General features: G+C 46.0%; 1 protein-coding gene across 10 annotated transcripts in view; it reads right to left on the bottom strand.

The window, feature by feature from the left end:
* Positions 1 to 1948: 1948 nt before the first annotated feature.
* Positions 1949 to 18990, bottom strand: part of YAP1 (Yes1 associated transcriptional regulator) — a 111540-nt gene continuing 94498 nt past the window's right edge. For all 10 annotated transcript variants that reach the window (XM_073903644.1, XM_073903651.1, XM_073903647.1 and 7 more), the window contains 3 exons: positions 10837 to 10967; positions 6861 to 6973; positions 1949 to 5618 (listed from right to left, as the gene is read on the bottom strand). In XM_073903644.1, coding sequence (XP_073759745.1) covers positions 5380 to 5618; positions 6861 to 6973; positions 10837 to 10967 — 483 coding nt within the window. In that variant the 3' untranslated portion in view covers positions 1949 to 5379. The remainder of the gene's footprint in view (positions 5619 to 6860; positions 6974 to 10836; positions 10968 to 18990) is intronic.

The raw sequence follows: 18990 nt of genomic DNA, 5'->3' as shown, positions 1-18990 counted from the left end.
CCCTGTCCACTCGTGCACTTCGAGTATGAACTAAGATCAAGTTCACGAAGTCACAGTAACTGGCGTTTAATAGTTTCCCCCTTTTTGGCAAAACCATTCTAAGCACTAGGTTAGCTGTTTAGGGATTTTTGCAAAGTTGGCTCTTTGCTCAGGTATTTCCAAATAGTGCTTTGAATAGCACACAGACACCGATTTTCTCCCCCCCCCATTTTTGTTTTGTTTTGTTGTTGCTGTTTTTTAAACTTCTGACAGGGTCCTAGCAGCTTGGAGGTCAGGTCTCCTGGTTCAAAAGTTTGTTAAAATATGGTAGATTTTAAAATTCAGAGTATCTCCTCAATCCCATCTTGCTTTTGCTCATGCATCAATCTTGCACCTGTTTTCCTAGTGACATGATGCAGCCTGCCAGGTCAAGGCTATGTTTACACTTAGGAAGTTACCCATTTTATGTGGAGTTTTTTTAAATATACAGATAATATGGCAAAAACATTCCATGTGTGATCTGGAAAAACCGCAGTACTAGATGTTGCATATTTGTTTGATGTCTAATACAGTAATTAGACTTTTCATCAAAAAAGACGGTGTATCAAGTTTCTTGTGATGAGTGAAACGGAACAACTGCACGCCGACAGTCTGAGGTGGGACAGGGCGGCACGGTCCGTGTTTGATCTCGGCAGCACCGGCCAACGCGGAGCCCCAGACACACACGTTTACCCAGTAGTCGAGCCAGAGCTTCACCAGAAGTGAACGTGAACCCAGTGTTAATTTGCAGCTGCCGGGACCAGGGGCAGCTGGTTGCTCCCACAGATGACAAGCACACATGATGGGGGCCGGGAGGCGGGCGGGGGACGCTCTTTTGCAACCCCAGCTGACACGAGGGCAGCTGGGGGCATGACGCAGAGCTCCCCGTCTACCGGCCGCTCCCCCAGTCACCACGTGGGTTTACTAGTTACTGTGCTTTCTCTGTCTCTGGAAAACCATTTGTTTACCCCAGCTGAGCAATTCATTTATTCATTTACGTAGCTATGTTACTTTAGTTTGGGTCTTTCAAAAAAAAAAAAAGTATATTACTCGGTATCAGGTTCTAAGTAGGACTACTAGGCCCTGCCAAACACTTAGAATGCACACCCTTGTTCTCTCTAGAGGGCACGCTTCCACACCCAATTACCTACATTTGCGCAGACCCTGCTGCCTCACACGGCCAAGCCAGTGATCTGCAGGGTGTAGAGTTCTGACCCGCAGGATCAGGAGGAGGGTGGCCGCCCGCGACTGGACTTCAAGCCACCCCACAGAAAGCCCGCTGCCTCTCGGCACAGCCGCCTCGCCAGACACAGGATCCGGTTCTGAGCCAAGATGCACCCCCACTGCATTTCAGACAAGGAACAGGATCCATTTCAAGGGCCGCAGAGTGAGTGCGCCTCTGTTGTAAAGAAAGTATATGTCAGAAACCAGCAAGTTTTCAGATTTCCCTCAGTAAAACTGATGTGTGTCAAAGACTGAAGATGTTACACAAGTACACAAATAAATGGTCAAAGACAGTCAAATCCACTTCTTAAAGTTCAGGACCTACCACCTAAATTTGTGAATGTTTTTATTTATAAAACAGCAACTATTTTCACTAATATAAGTGTTACATTTTGGAGACCATGAGAAAGTATTCTGGAGAAATAAAACCACAGGCTATTTTGGAAAGACTGTGAAGCCCCCTCAGTTTCTCCGAGCAGTTATCTGTCCTCTGCGGACACCGGACGGTTGGCCCGAGGAGCACAGAGCGTCAGGTTCAAAGAAGGATACCGTACTTCCCGAGTCCCAAATGCCAAACCGACCTCCTGTTTAGACCTGCGTACCAGTCACGACAACCACCTTCCATTTCCTTCTCAGACACTTGTTCCATTAAACCGTGAAGAAGCCAAAAAAGTCTTAAATATATCAATCGTTAAAAACAACAAAGAAGAGTTTAAAGAAAGAATATATTTGAGCCACATAAACAAACCAAAGGGTATTACATAAGAAAAAACAATGTAACAATTTATGTAAGTACCTAACATGAGCATGCTCTCACATCTAAAACAAAAAAATAAAAAGGTAATATGGGTACTATATATATAAATTTGACAAGTGTGCATTAAAGAGTTCTCTAATATAAAACATTTAAATTGTGGAGAATACTTTTCATGATACAGAAAACAATTGTTAAAATAGGCACACCCACAATTCTTATAAAAATATGCTTGCCGAAGACAAAATTCATCTGAGCACTCCTCTCTCAGATGTGCAAAAACTATGAAGTTGTTAATCACTGGATACCACCTCCCACCTCTGCACTGTGAGTTTCAACACGGACTGGTACGAATTATGAGTTACAATTAATTATGGTTATTTTTCAGTGTTTCTGCCAAGCTCCCTATAGGATGCATCTATTTCATATGAATACTTAAAACAACAATATTATTTGTATATAAAAGTCACTTCCTTAATGTTCTTTTTTTGCCTTTTCTAAAAAAGGCACTATATTTAGAAAATAGTTATGACCACAAGTAGTGCTTTGGAAAATCTGAAACTCCAAATCAGAGTCCTCCATCAACATAAGCAGATCTAAGAAGCCCTAACTGAAAAGAACACAAAATGTAAAAAGTGATAAATTTAAAGATTATAAAATTGGTTTATTGTAAAAGCAATTCAAGAATACCCAGTTAAAATCTTATCCCGATGCTACCCAATACAACCAAGAAGCAGTTAAACACGTTAACATTAGGAACAAGGACACAGAAGAAGAAAGACCACATCAAGGCTGTGATTCAAATTCAGAAAGAGGAAGGACTGCTACGTGTCCTTCAGGTGAGTGCAGAGGGCGCGGTCGGGTACCCCGGTGCAGGGTGACCGGGCAAACCAGAGTCTCGGGGACACGAACTCTGTATTCCCGTTTTGTGGACACACTCAACTGACTGAACTTTTGGGAACAACTGCCTTCAATTACAGCAAGATGCAAGACAAGTCTTTACAGGGAAAAAAAGGAGCTTATCAGGTTCTCTATCAAGGTCCCCCTAAGTCCTCACGACCCCTCCCACGTTCCCACCCGCCCCCTAGTCTAAAGCTACCCTGTTGATGTTTAAGATGCGATCTTAACCTGTGGCTTACTGGCAGACTGTAAGCGCTCCTTCCAAGTAGCTCTGATCTGCAGCACGTGAGAAAAAAAAAAACACCACGCTGGATCATCCATATACTCAGTTATGCATTCTAGGTAGAATTTCATTATTGCTCTCAAAAAAAAAAAAAAATCAATGAATCTGCACAGTGGCCATTTCCCCTCAGACTTAATTCAAGATTTACTCTTCCTGCTGTTTTCTTAATAAAAAGCCTTAGAGTCAATAATTACGAATGGTCGACCCATGAATCATTATATACAACACAGTGATTGCATTTTTTGAGCACTGAAAGTACTTAATATAAATTTCTCACTCCCAACTTTTGCAGTCCTCTCAACTAAAGGGTCAAAACACTCAGATTTTGTAATTAAAAAAAAAAATCTATCTTCCCGAGCTGAGGCTTTCCATAGCAGTTTTAGCCAGGAAAAAAGATTTTCATGTCTGTTATAAACCCTTGAAAATAAGGGCTTATTCTAGAAATATTGAAAGACCCTTAATCACAGAGGTACCAGCTGGTGCCACTATAATTCACAACCAACTGTTACCTTCATAGCTTATACTGAAGAGTTGATTCATGCTCATTTTGTTCCTTTAAAAAATACTCTTTGGAAACCATTATTATTACTCCTGTAGACACATACTCTAGTTATATCTCTTCCTGTAAAAATAAAAGTATAATCATGATTATCTCTATTTCTTTGCTAAATTCAACTACCGATATACATTTATTAATCTGATCACTTCACCAGCTAACTCACAACCTTGGCAGGATCCTATATACTGTCCAGGGTCAATTCTCAGCATAGAGAAGTAGGAGCAAGTGTTTTTTAAGTAACAGCAATCTTGTAGGCAATATTTCAATGTAGTCTTTAATGTGTTTGTTACAAACGAGAACTAAAGGACTAGAATTTACTTCCAAAACTAGGGCCACGGTAAATTTCCAAAGCTAAAGGAAGGTAACCCACTATGTAAAGCTTACTTCTGTCATGTACATTGTGAACCTACTTAGTGATTTCCCATCGAGGCTCAAAATTAGTCCAAGGGAGTGTCAAGGGGAAAATAAAGCCTTATCTTGTTTGCTTCTTCCAAATTCATCAGACAGTACTGTGTGCCCAGAGAGCATACAGTACTCTAGACACTGTCCGTGACAACGGCCCTTTCTAGAACACTCAGCTACCTCTAATGTTGCAGACTGCCCCAACCAGATTTACACTACCTGTGGGATAGAAACTACTAGTCACGTATTCTAAATGCATACATTCAAAACTACTGTTTTAAAATAAATTGGAAAGTAGGGAAACCTTAAAAAAAAGATACATTCTGCTATCACACTATTATAAACATTATAAGTGTGTGTGTGTGGGTATATATAGAGAGAGAGCGGATAATCAAGATTTAAATAAGATGGTAAAAAATCAGGAAATGTAGATTTTACCGAAGGAACTACAATAACTGCCCCAAAGCTAAACTATAAATGGAGTGGCTACTATGGTAATTTGTCTTAGGTTCTGGAAAAAAAAAAAAAACACTAAAACAAAAACCAAAAACAAAAAAAACATAACCCAACCAATCAAAACAAAACAAAAACAAAACAACAACAAACCCACAAGAAAACCCACCAAAACCTATCCTAGAGTATGTGGCAATAATTAATATTTCTATGGAAACGGTCTCCTGCCTTATAAGCTCCTAAAATAAAACCAAGGTCACTATGTGACTAATGATAGCACTAGGAGGGGAAAAACCACTGAAAGTAAAACAGTCTTCAGCCTTGGTTTCCGCTTGCGCATCCAATCGGCATGAAGTACGGAACATCGATGCAACAGTTTCGGCTTGGCGGCCAAAGAAACAACTGCCTGATCAAGGCCAATGCTGTGACGTGAAGCGGTTCACTTCCAAGTCTGAGCATTTAGTACAACGATCGGGAACACCTCACTGGGCAAAAGGAATGGCATCCATCATCCGAACAGGCTCACCTCCCCCGGCCCCCAGAACAGACAGTAGTTACAACGGTAAAAGAAGCAGACAGGTTTTGATTCTTCAGAGCCAACTGAGAAAGAGGCCAGCAACACGTCAACAGCAGCAATGCACAAGGAGGGACAACAGGGGGTCAGAGAGTCTTCTTGCGGGACGTCTGTTCATCTTTGTCGCTATTAGCCAGAAGACCGCGACTGGCTTACTGGGAAACTTCTCCTTAGATCCTTCACAGATTGGGAATTCAGTCTACCTGAGAGCCCTACAACCATGTAAGAAAGCTTTCTTTATCGAGCTTGGTGGCAGCCAACACGGACTCCATGTCATTGAGGATGTCAGAGCTCAGAGCTTCCTGCAGACTCGGCATCAACTCCTCTCCCTCGATGTTCATCCCGTCTCCCTCCAGCGTGCCAAGGTCCACGTTCGTCCCCGGAATGGCTTCTAGGTAGTCTGGGAAACGGTTCTGCTGGGAGGGCAGGGTGCTTTGGTTGATAGTGTCACCTGGTTGGGGCAGAGAAAAGAGAATAAGGTCCCTTTCGAAAAGCTACCATCAGAGCTCTAGTATGCAGGCATTTGGAAACACAGAGAAAGGAAAGCGCTCCCCACTGACCTCCTGAGCCAACGCCCAGGGTTTATTTTAGGCTAAACAACTTGCAGAAAACAAAATAGTGCCAAGTTTACCTTTGCTTCCACATTTGTTCATATACTGAAGCAACAGCTCAAGTGCTTACTGCTATGTGCTCGGCACTAAAGGGGCTCGTGAAAGAAATAAAAATCCCTCAAAACATTATCTCCAGCAAGGAGACGGCCAGGCCGCTATACACGAGAGCATCACTGCCGACTCCCCCAGAAACACACGCTGTAGTAAGATCAGATACAAACATCAGGACACACCCCTTTCCCTGAAGCGCCCTTAGCGGAATACTAACATAACGACACTGGATGAAAACCGCATTCTGCTCTTGAAGACTCCCATTCCCAACAGCAAAACAAGCCTCCTTGAAGTCCATGACTACACAAATCTTCTAGCTTTCCTCCGGGGGTCCCTGCTGTACCTGCCATGACACCGTTCCTGAACACAACAGCATATTCCTTAGAGCTTCAGCAGCCATAAACCAGTAAGAGCCACAGGGGTTTGGAGAACAGAGCAATGGGGAGAGAGGGGCAAGGACAGTGCGATGGGAAAGGGCCAGGTGTGCAGGGGCACCTGGGGGTGAGTGAAGATTTAGGGGAGCAAAGAGGAAGGGCTGGTGAGCACAGGCAGAAAAGACACACCCAACACTCTGAGAAGCTGTTGGCCGGAGAGCCGATCGGTGCCCGGAGTGCGGGGCAATCAGGGGTCAGCAGGCAAGCCCCAGGGGGAGCGGCTCCCTGACTCCCCTGCTCCCCTGAGCCCCCAACAACTACGCCAGACCAGAAACCCCAGGGGAGGGGGACACGGACACCAAATCCACACAGGTCCGTGACAACGGACTTCCGAGAGGGGCCCCCACTGCCCTGCCAGCGAGCTCAGGTTCCTAAGTGATGAAGTAAGTCCCATCACCAGCTGTGTTCAAACAGAGCGACGCTGTGTTTAAAAACTGGGAAAACACTTTAACTGCAAACTGCCATAAAGCAGGCTCGATCGGAGCGGAAGTTTACGGGGTTCGTGACTGGTTTTCTTCCCAATAACCTTTGCTCCCAGTCCCGGCGACAACACCTGTGTCACTGAAGGCCGACCACCAAGCCTGGGAGGACGCCCACCTGTGTCCATCTCGTCAACGCTGTTCAAGAAGTCGTCCGGGGTCCGAGGGACGCTGTAGCTGCTCATGCTCAGCCCACTGTCTGTGCTCTCGTCCCGCGAATGGTAGGTGCCACTACAAAACAGGGGCGTTAAAGACCGGCAGTTCCAACGAGTCCATTTTCAACTTTTCAACGTGAACACCTCTGCGCACGGAACGAGCACCCACCCCCTTTGCCAGGGCTCAGACGCAGCCCTCGGCGGGGCGAGACGGGCAGCCTGAAGGGACCCCGACCTCTACTATGGGGCTGGGTCTGGTGGCAAGAAAAGAAAAAAAGATAGGCTCGCAGCCTCCTCGCAGACAGACACTTGTCTGTGTGGGTGGGTGTTCTCTCTGTGATACCGTCTGAAGCCGGGGGATCCACACGGCCCACTTATTTCAAGGTCTCCGTTTCCCAAGGCAACAGAGTCTCCTTTCCCAAGGAAACAGGCAGTGGTGGGAACACAGACCCGCACCAGACTCAGGCAGAGACTTCAAGCCACGGAAAAGTCAACCCAAATCAAAGAACGAGAAGTCCGTTCTGGACTGGGCCCAAAGAGAGGAGTCACTGCCAATGAGCTAAGAAGTCCCCTGGGGCCCTGCGGGGACTCAGTCAGTTACGCAGCAGGTCAGGATCTCTGGGTTGTGAGATCAAGCCCCGCAAACGGCTCCGCACTCTACGGGGAGTCTGCTCGACCTTCTCTCCCTCTGTCCCAACTCACACATGTGCTCTAAAATAAATAAATAAAGCTTTTAAAAAATAGGAAAAAAAGAAAAGAACTCCCCTAGCCTTGAGACGTCTCCTTACTTCTTCTGTTTAGGGGAAAAAAACCCACACAGCTCAGCATGAGAGAGGAGTCCTTAGAGTTCCAGTGAAAGGACAGAGATTTAAAACAACAACATGAACGACTCTAAGGCACACACCTCCAGGAAAAACAGAAAAATATGAGTGAAGACAGATTTTAACTTTGGGCTAAATGAAGTCACAGCCACATGTGATGAGAACCCTCCTGCACACACACAACACTTTCCTGAGCCAGTACCGTGCACACGGCAGGCTGGGAACTTCGGGGCTCTGCCAATTCCAGAAAATCCGACAGCTAACGTGTGCAGTCTAGACGGTCTCTGACTGTGACTTTCACTCTCCTCCAAGCTCGGACACGAAAGCAGCCGTTTAGCTCACACAAAAGTCAAAAAACAAGAAACTGCTCAGCTTTAACAGTTGCTCGAAGTTGAAAGCTCAATCCCCCAAACTTCTTCCCTAATTCCCCACAGGGGCGGCTCCGTCCTCCCTCCCCTCGCTGTTCTACTGAAACCCCGATTACTCTCACGCTTCTGCCAGAAGCCTCCCAAAGACCCAGGAAAACACAAATGTGCCTCGAAGGCTGTGTGCACACAGTGGTGCTGCTCTGGAGAAGGCCTCAGGATGTGGTCTATTTTCATCCCATCCCGAGCCCTGAGCTGCGACAAGGGCCTGGAGGCCCCTCTACTCCTACGGCACGTCGCACGTCACGCACCGGACACTGGAGACCCTGGTGCAGAAGAGCTGAGCTCGCATCGTTGTGTGGAGCTCTGTCCACACCAGGGGACAAGCATGGGGGCCACTTCCCTGCCCACGGCCCATGGCCCACTCATCCCACAAACACGCGGGACAGGCATGAGCCCAGGCCCTGGGGATATAGAGGCAACAACAAAAACCTACAGGTGACAGTTTCTGAGATGCATACCGTCGAGGACAGAGATGAAGACGTACGTTAACGAATCACACTCAAGAGCAAAGTGCTTTTTTTTTTTTAAAGATTTTATTTATTTATTTGAGAGAGAGAATGAGAGAGAGCACGAGAGGGGGGAGGGTCAGAGGGAGAAGCAGACGCCCCGCTGAGCAGGGAGCCCGATGCGGGACTCGATCCCGGGACTCCAGGATCATGACCTGAGCCGAAGGCCGTCGCCCAACCGACTGAGCCACCCGGGCGCCCCAAGAGCAAAGTGCTTCGAGAACCAAGAGGGGGAGCTTGGAAAAGGTTCGTGGAGGGGGACACCGGACCTGACCATGACGGGTCTCAGGGTAAAGGGGAGACAGGGGGATGCTGCAGCAGGGCTGAGTCAGCTTGGTGGCGAGTGGGGGTAACAAGTGTGTGGAGCCCACGGGATACGTACGAATCCAGTAGCAGACAACGGGGAAACCGCCAAGGGTTCCTGACAGACAAATGTTCCAGGCGGATGAGTATGTCAGAAACTGGGGGGGTGACACAGAGTCAACAGAGGATTCTGCCCTTGTACTAAGAACCTGTGATCTTTACCAGAAAACAGAATCTCCAGCAACAGCCCAGCGCCCCTCAAACGTTCTCAGGAAGAATCTTCACAAATGATTACCAGGGGATATGTCCGCTTTTCTGTGTAGTCTAATTTTACCCCTGGAGCTCCACAGGCCCTCAGATGGACACTGGAATTATACTGATCGGAAATTCTCCTTGTGGGGGGAAAAAAAGTTCTGTGGCTCTGACCTTTCCTAATTAACGTCAGTTAAGGTCAGAACTATAACCTTGTGTCCATACAAACTTCGGCAGGACTTTAAACTGTATGTGTCAGAAGAGTAAATACAAACTTAAAATACATTTTAGATGGCCTTCAAAATCAAACCTAAGAAACAAGGCCCCCAGCCCCAACCCCAAGACTAAGCAAACGATTGGGGCACCTGGGTGGCTCAGTCGTTAAGCGTCTGCCTTCGGCTCAGGTCATGATCCCAGGGTCCTGGGATCGAGTCCCGCATCGGGCTCCCTGCTCTGAGGGAAGCCTGCTCTCCCTCTCCCACTCCCCCTGCTTGTGTTCCTGCTCTTGCTGTGTCTGTCAAACAAATAAATAAAATCTTAAAAAAAAAAAAAAAAGGACTGCTCAAACGATGGAAATTCTATTGTACTAAATGTTTTGGTAGGGTAAGAGAAATTTTGTTTTTCTAAGATTGTGAAGTTTTCAATTTATCTGGTGAGAAATGAAAGCATAGTATAATAGATTTCTTAAACCAAAGTACCTTTAAATGTTTTTAAAAGTGCATTGTTTTTTATTTTTTTAAAGACTATTTATTTATTTGACAGAGAGACAGCGAGAGAGGGAACACAAGCAGGGGGAGGGGCAGAGGAAGAAGCAGGCTTCCCGCGGAGCAGGGAGCCCAATGCGGGGCTCGATCCCAGGACCCCGGGATCATGACCTGAGCCGAAGGCAGACGCTTAACGACTGAGCCACCCAGGTGCCCCTAAAAGTGCATTGTTTAAAACTGGTTTAAAAAACCCAAAAACCAAAAGTATAAAGACAAGAAAGTATTTGTTCCGTACTTCTTAAACTGAAACCCCATCAATATTTCACAGCCTAAAAGGACACACTGTCGTCAAACCTTAGTTTTAAGTGCTTTTCAGGCAAAGACCTGTTGGCTTGCAGCGCTCAACACAGCTCCGTACGTGAAGGTGAGGTCTGTGTGCACTCACTGAAAAGCATCTTTAAGCCAACCCTGCCTGTGATGGCGGTGCGTGCGTGTGTGGGCATGTGTGTGCACATGCATGTGTGTGAAGGAGGCACAACCTTCTATTTCATGTCCTTGAGCTACAGCCCTCAGGAGCTACTGCGGGGAGACACAGGTCCCACACCCCGTGGCAAGCTCCTCCCGGGGGGTGGGGGCCCCGCAGACGCCGGCCTCAGTGAGCTCAAGCACAATGCTGTCACCGAAGGCACCCATGTGATCCTTCACGACTCTGCCACGTGAAATCATGGATTGTCAACAGTGCAGACAGAAGCAGACACGTGACCAGGAACGTGTCCTCCCCCGGGAGCCCCACGGTACTCGCCATCTGTGGAGAAGGCCACTTACAGCACGGTGTGTGGCCCCCACGGCTGTGCCAGGCACTGTGGGGGTTCATGGGAAAGCCACAGCCCTTCTCAGACGCTGCCCAGGGGCAGCTCCCACCCACCTGTTCAGAAAGGGGTCCGAGCCACTGGTGGTCACTGTTCTCAGTTCCTGAGACATCCCAGGGGAAGGCACGGGGTTTGGAGTCCCACCATCCTGCTCCAGTGTCGGTAACTGGCTACGAAGAGCTAATTCCTAGAAAAAACCAACACAAACAGAATCAGTCTACTGATAACAAATTCACTGCTTGATTTACAGAAATAAAATGCACCTGACAGTGCCAAGTATGCAGAGTTCAGGTGTTAAACACCTACTCAAAGCTAACAAGCTACCTGGTCAGAAAGACCAAGTTCTTCCACAATTAAGTTACTTAAACTCAAAAGTTTATCTAGTCTTATGAACCCCAGACTGGATTTGCTGGATTACCTAATTTCATTTTATTATTTCTCTTACGTTGGCAGACCCTCCCAAACCCGTCCTATGGGGCAGGATGGCAAGTGTGGTCTTTCAGAAAAGAGTGCTTCTTATAGTTCATTTCTACTCACCGACCCTCATCTGACTCTGTCCGTGCCGAAGCGAAGTCGGAGAAACGGCCCTGGATGATGACGGTGGGCCCCCGGTGCCCCCGCCGCGGCACCCCTGCTTTAAGTGTCCCCCCCGACCTCACGGGCCACCATCTCGAGCTGTGCTCAGAGCCACCCGACAATCTCTCAGCAGGACTCCACCTGGACTGCCGGCCAAGACTGGGGGGTTGCTATCACCCAAATGCGCCCAGAGGGCCCGCCTCAGCCTCCAGAGAGTCCAGGACCTCGAAGCCGGCTCACCTCCCTCCAACTGTCCTGACACCTTCCTCGCTGCTCCGTCCTTTCTCACCACCTCCTCCGCCCGGGCCTCTCACGCTCCCATGACCCTTCTGTCTGTGGGAGCACAGGCTCCCCAGGCTCCCTCTCCCTTGGCCTTTCTGGTTTGACTTGAAATGTGGCTTTTGACCGCAAAGAACACTACCGGCTGCTCACGGAGGCACGCCCACCAGGAAAACGGTCTGAGCTCTGCACCCTCAACCCCTTACACCATGAATTCCGCCCCGTGCAGAAACCACTGCTTTTTACTCAGGGTTCTGCCCGCTGAATTCACCGTCCTTTACACAGGGCTTCTTAACCAGAGGCTCATGGCAGAACCCAGAGGTGAACTTGGGTGAAGATTCACCTTCATTTTCACGCACTTCTAACCTGAAATTCAGCATTCTCTTCAAACACAAATATAGCCAATAAACGGTCGCATTTGCTGTACCTCTGACTGTTCATTAGTGGACAGCATTTTCACATCCTACTGTAGTTGCAAATATCTTAAAATACCACTTATGCTCATTACCATTTCAATATTACAGTAGTTCTAAGACATGCTGGTACCTGAGTTATCTACACACTAATTGCTGGGTGAATGGTTCACTCAACATGACAGCTCCTCGACCTTCAGGGTCCTAGCGACCTTCACCTCCACCATCTGAACCCCCCCCCAAGACCAGGTGGCTTCCGGCTGCAGTCCCGTCTGGGATGAAGACCACTGGTCACGTCGCTGCGCCTGCGTGCGTAGCCCCCCCCGCCCACCACCCCGGCACCACGCCCGCACAGCCACCGGCCACTGAGTGCTGCCGGCAACACCACGGACCCCACTTTGGCAGCACTCGGAATGCTCGTGCTGGCTCCGCCAAAACCATGCACGCGTTCATCCCACTTCCTGGGACACTGTCTCCTCCGGCCCAGCTCCCGCATGACCGCTGCCCCACCCTTCCTCCCTCCAAGTTCAGGGACTCTACTTCCTTCTCTCTCCTATTCCAGTTGATTGGCTTTTTTTTTTTCAATTAAAAAAATTGAGGGGCGCCTGGGTGGCTCAGTCGGTGAAGCGTCTGCCTTCAGCTCAGGTCATGATTCCAGGGTCCTGGGAGCGAGCCCCACGTCGGGCTCCCTGCTCAGGGGGAGTCTGCTTCTCCCTCTGACCCTGCCCCTCCCCCTGCTTGTGTTCTCTCTCTCAAATAAATAAAATCTTCCAAAAAAATGTTAAATACATTGAGGTGTACGTGACATACAAGACTGTGTTAGTTTCAAGTATAACAGAATGACTGTATTAGTACACACTGTGAAGTGACCACAACCATCTGTCTAGCTACCACCCATCAAGTTACAAATACTTCTTAGAATGAGGACTTTCAAGATTTATTCTCTCAGCAACTTTTAAATATGCATTTATTATGCAGTATTAACTATAGCTAATAATTATTAATTACAGTCACCATGCTGTATGTTACATCACCATTTTGTAACTTGGAGGTTTGAACCTTTTGACCCCCTTCCCGCACACCCCTGGCAACCACCAATCTGTCCTTTTTAGAAGCTTGGTTTTTTGTTTTTTAGGTTCTGCTTATGAGTGAGATCACATGGTATTTGTCTTTCTGACTTATCTTACTTAGCATAATGCCCTGCAGGTTCATGCAGGTTGTCACAAACGGCAAGATGCACACATCCATACACATGTGTATCCATTCAACTCTCGATGGACACTTAAGCTGGTGAGTGAGTGACAGGGGAATGGACATGGCGTCTCCACTTCTTGGTTACTGTAGATAATGCTGCAGTGAATAGAGGGGTGCATGTATCTTTTTGAATTAGTGGTTTTTTTTTTTTAATTAGTGGTTTTTGTTTTCTTCAGATAAATACCCAGAGGTGCAACTGCTGGCTCGTAGGGTAGCTCTATTTTCAACTGTTTGAGGAACCTCCACACTGTTTTCCAGAGTGGCTGCACCAGCTTGCATTCCCACCAACAGTGCACGAGGGTTCCCCTTTCTCCGCATCCCCACAACTGTTTCCTGCTGATTTGAGCCATTCTGACTGGTCTGAGGTGGTATCTCATTGTAGGGGTTTTTTTTAGATTTTATCTGAGAGAGAGAGTGCGCGCGCGCACATGCAAGGGCACGAGCAGGGGCAGTGGCAGAGGGAGAGGGAGAAGCAGGCTCCCCGCGGAGCAGGGAGCCCGACATGGGGCTCAATCCCAGGACCCCGGGACCACGACCTGAGCTGAAGGCAGACGCTTAACGACTGAGCCACCCAGGCGCCCCTCATCCTGGTTTTGATTTATATTTCCCTGATGAGGACTGATGTTGAGCATCTTTTGATGGGCCAATTTCTGGTTTCTTTTCCTCCTTCCCTAACGAGCTTGAACTCTGAGCGGATCATGTGAAGCACACATGAGCGCCTTTCCTGTCTTCAAACACACATGATTCTATCTTATCAAATTGCCACCTTGAATCAATGTTAAAAAAGTGTTCCCTTCATTTCTATACTGAAACTGCTAAGAAATGCTAGAGAAAAATCCAACAGCTACCCAGACTGTTATTATAAATCAATGGCCTTTGGCCTTGAATGGGTGTTCAGTACCACTCCCTGATTTTTGGGCAGCGTTCCCTCACATTTTCTTGGTCCCCAGCCCGCATCTGGCACACGCTCTCAGGTGCCACGCAGTCAGGTCCATTCGCACCTCCCCCCCATTTAAGAGAGATCACTGTGGCCAGCGAGGAGTCTGGCTTTCCGGCTGCTCCCGTTTCTGCTCCCTGCAAAGCCATCTTCAGCCACACCGTGTCTGTAACTTCACCGAAAACAGGTGTTTCTCCCCTCCTCCTGCTGAAGGCCAGCCCGCTCAGCCAGTGGCTTCTGGGGGTTCCTGTCACCTGTCTGCTCTCCACCAGCTCATGGACCCCCCCATTTCCATGTTCTCTAGCACAGGGAGCGTGCCCTCCCCACCGCTAGGCCTGCGGTAGGACCTTCCACGTGCGCTTTTTGACTAGAACACATCTTCCTTCCCTCCCACTTCAGACTCGGTTCCCTTCCCCACGCAACTCTCCATGATGACTTTAACCGTCTTGAGCACGTATGTAACATACTCTTAGCACTTATCACACAATATTGTAATGATTTATTTCTCCTCTGTCCCTGAAGGGCACACCAAATAAACGCACAGTTTTGGAGCATAAAAGAGTAACTTCTGATGCTCTGAAGAATTTATGTTGCAGACCTGAAAATGACTCAAACCCTGGGCTCTGGGTGAAGGGGAGGCTGCAGATCTTCCTAACTCCAGGAGGACCTGCAGACAGCTCCACAAGAGCCTCATTCAGGCTCACTTTCGTCAAAGGCATGCACCTGTTTCTGCTTCTGCAGAGCAAGCACGGGACATGACACCAACCAGTTAGGCATTACTAAAATAACTGATAAGTTGGTTACTATTTTTACAAATTTTTATTTTATTCTTTTTGCAAAGTTCCCACTTTTTCGAGATTATTTTTTGAAGTTAAAAGCTTACTGTCAGGTGCTACTTTGGATTTTGCCACTTTGCTTGTTCGAAGCTGCCAAATTTTTAAGCGTCGCTGTCTTTGACAACTGAATTTCTGCCAGCCCAAGTGCAGAACCAACTCTCTAGACTCACAAAGGAAGTTAGTTTGGAGACAGGCCTAAGGAAATGCCCGAGGACCACGAAGGACTAGAGAGACATGCTTCTCATCAAATCTGTATCGGAGCCATGACTAAGAGCCATCTAGGGACCCATCTAAAGTGAGCCTGAAAGGGTCAAGGAGAAAATGCCATTTTACTCCACTGGTGGTGGTGGGAGGTTGTCAGCGTTATTAACCAAGTAGGGAAGAACCTGGCATGAAAACAAATACAACATGAGGAGGACAATGACATGTCTACACAGGTTGTAGAAACCATATCAAGGTATGAATATTCAGCTCAGTTTCAAAACTTCTAGTTACAGCAAAAAGAACACAATTGATAAGACCCCCTAAGTAATTTCTGAACAGCTTTACTGAGGTATATTAACTTTTCCACATATTATCCCCAATGGATACATTCTTAACATAGTATCAGAAAAAACTGCTTTAAGTAATTAAAAGTTGACTTGGTAACCCATTCCCCAACTCATTAATTCTTAATGTTAATATTTTCATCTGTTGTTAATGTAATTTATTTCACTGGATTCAACAAGGAAGATGGAAAAATTCTGTTGATATTTGAAACAAACTGTCAAAAACAGGGGAAGGAAACTGTATGCACCGATCCCTCCCTGACTCAGGACTGGAGCTCAGCTGATTATAAAAACAAACACGTGCACTTCCCACACAAGTACGCACGCACCCCGCACGGACACAGCTCTAGGAAGGCAGGTGCCAAGGGGAGATCTGGGGGAGTATCCACCTCCACCTCATCAAATCCCACAGGAAATGGAGGGCGGAGTCAGAGGGAGCTGAAGACCTCCTCCTGGCGCCACCGGCTCCCAGCGAGGAGCAGGGAAATCACGGCTTTTCACTGTCAGGAATCATCACAGTTCCTTGTACCCTTAGCCAACAACTGAAATGTGAGGGTGAAGAGATTTACATACAATTAAGGATTTTAGAAAAAGAATACTGAAAATTTGCTTCAGAGCTGTATAGACCTTTTACTAGTGACTTTAGAGAAAAATAATTATAATCTGCATAACTGAAATGACGTTACATAATCTGAATTTTTTAACCAAAAAATACATACCATAGAAACTTTTTCTCCATTATACTGCATTTAAAAATAAAGCCTGTAAATATCTATATAAACCTATACAGAGTAAGTTTACTCTAGTGCAATAAAGTAGTTTTAGCAAAACACACTTTGGATGAATATGGACATTATTTTGTAATTGGGTAAATCTGGCATAGCCGTTTCAAAAACAAGCTTTGGGACATAATTGGATCGTCTCTAAAAACGGATTTCAGTTGAAACAGTTCATGTTGAAAGTTATGTCTATCTCTAAGGAGTTTTTTACTCTGAACAAATGCCTAAAATTAGAATACTAAGCTAAAAATACAAGTTTGTTAAGCTTCTCTTTTTCCCAAAGGTAGTTAGAATAAATAGTTTGACAGACTTTCAAAAACGGAGAAACGAGTTATAGGAAATTTGGCCAAAATGTAATCATGCTTCTGTATTTCAAAGGTCAAAAAGTTCTTTTAGAGTATTTGACTTTTTCTAAATGAAGCAAGTATTTTTAGCTCATATTCTTCCGTAATAATACAAAAATGTGGCCACTTTTCCCATTGAGCTTGTAAATCTTAGCTGGTCTGGGACACATTTGGAGTCACAGCTTTTTCTGCACTGTAAGTAAAATGGACGGTCCCAGCGTGGTCTGAAGGGGACTTTCCAGGACAGTTTATAAGGGAAAACTCAAGTTCGCCTGCTTTATACAGTGGACTTACATGGACCGGGATCTACCCATGAGCTACTGGTCCTTTTATCTTTCTCTCCTCTTACCTAAATAGCAGTATCATTTCCCACTGGGCAAAAAAGACACTTCAAGATAATATATATATGACAGTTAAAGTATTTTGGCCCCATATGAAATCAGTATTTTGGTTCACATCGTTTAGAAAAATAAGGAGAAAGGCAGCAGAAGTCAGTAGTCTGGAAACATTTAGAATATTTCTGGGTTACTGAATTCTTAGGGTATCCAAGAGAAATCAAAGCATTTGTCTCCACAAAGTCAAAATTTGGAACAACTCCAATGTCTATCAATAAGTGAAAAGATAACCCCAAGACAGCTCTCCAATGGAATTCTAGTTAATGAAAAGGAAGAACATTAGTGAATCTCACAATAATCGTGACAGGTGAACAATCATGACTCCATTTATAGAAAGTTCTACAAAACACAACATCAACTTTAATTCCTTCCTTGAGGCAATTTGTCTTTAGTGAGCACGGCGACACATGGCCTGTGACTGAAGGTTTGCTTGTTTTTCTCTGGGTCATTGATTTGCTTAAGGAAGGTTAGTTTAGTGAACTAGAAATCCACATTTAGAAATGGAGAGTAACTCTAAAAATATACATCTTATAATAAATAGTTTGTCTTAGTGATAGCAGTGTATGTCCACAATTTTAAAAACAGAGGAGAGAAAAGCCCTTTCTTGTAGATGTTCAAGACTGGCCTTGCTGTCCCCTGCTTCCCAGCTCAGCTTCTAGCAGCCACAGAATGTTTCATTTTGTCTGCAGGGATTTTAAAACATTTAGCCAATGTTTAAAATGCTTTCTGTTTTGTAATGTGCGTGTCACTTTACCAAATTATCTTCGACTTCAGAACATTTTTTACTTAAAAAAAATGTGTACACACGGATCTGGGGACTGTTTGGCACTGAACTCTGAAAGATGATCTCCAGAACAGACTTGCAGTTTGGTGTTTCCTGCACTATCCTGGCATTCAACACTCTTTCTGACAGATCTCTAGAATCAGGTCTTCTATAATTTGTATTAATTATAATGTCAATTAAAGTAATAAACTTTATTTTAACATTCTTCAAGTTACAGAGACCTTAATAAATAAAAAAGATGAGATAACCTATCAGAGTATGTGGGTGCGAGGCTTATAGAGTTTCCAACATGCTTATTAAAAATAAAATATGAAATTTTTTATTCACAAGAAAACACCTAAATGAATTTACGGTTTATTCAAAATTAGGATTTCAAAAAGAGGAGTGACGATCTCAGGAAAAGTTAACTGGACTCTGAAACAGCTTTTCTAGTGTCTGCTAACAGGAAAGACAATTTGGAGGAACAAAAAGCCAAATTCTTTACTGTTATTAAATTCAGGGGAAACAAGGTTGATGGCCATTGTTCTCACGTGGCCCTGGACAGTGGTATTATATCGCTCCATTTGGCCAAAACTATGGACACCCAACCCTCTTCATCACTGCAGGCTAACCCTCCACATGAACACGATGGGCTTCATCACTCGCTGACCCAGCGGCTGACCCTGACGTGTATTTATTACTACCCATTAGGAATGACAACTAATACTCATTAGTTGCAAAAATTTGCAGCTATACTTTCTATGAGGACTAAAGCAACTATTTGCTCAGAAATTAACTTAAGCTATCTAGACACAGCAGTCTTGTTTCTATGCTCTGAGTCGTTTCAAGAATCCCGAGAAGGCCAATGAGGACGGGTTCTGACCCAGGCCTTATGAAGGAACTAGAGGATCCTGGTGGGCAAGAGGGAAGGGGGCATGCTCCTGAGCAGAATCAGGGCAAGAGGACAGAGGAGTGCTTGCAGCCGGAGGGAGGGAGGGAGGGGGGGAGAGGGGGGGAGGGGGGGGGGGGGGGGGAGGTGGTTGTCATTCCTAATGGGTAGTAATAAATACACGTCAGGGTCAGCCG

Source organism: Callorhinus ursinus, unplaced genomic scaffold (genome assembly GCF_003265705.2).
Source record: "Callorhinus ursinus isolate GAN/ISIS: 27379988/994484 unplaced genomic scaffold, GSC_fseal_2.0 scaffold19, whole genome shotgun sequence".
Taxonomy (NCBI): Eukaryota; Metazoa; Chordata; class Mammalia; order Carnivora; family Otariidae; genus Callorhinus; species Callorhinus ursinus.
Note: the sequence above shows the minus strand (reverse complement) of the source record. Positions and strands in the feature narration are given on the sequence as shown.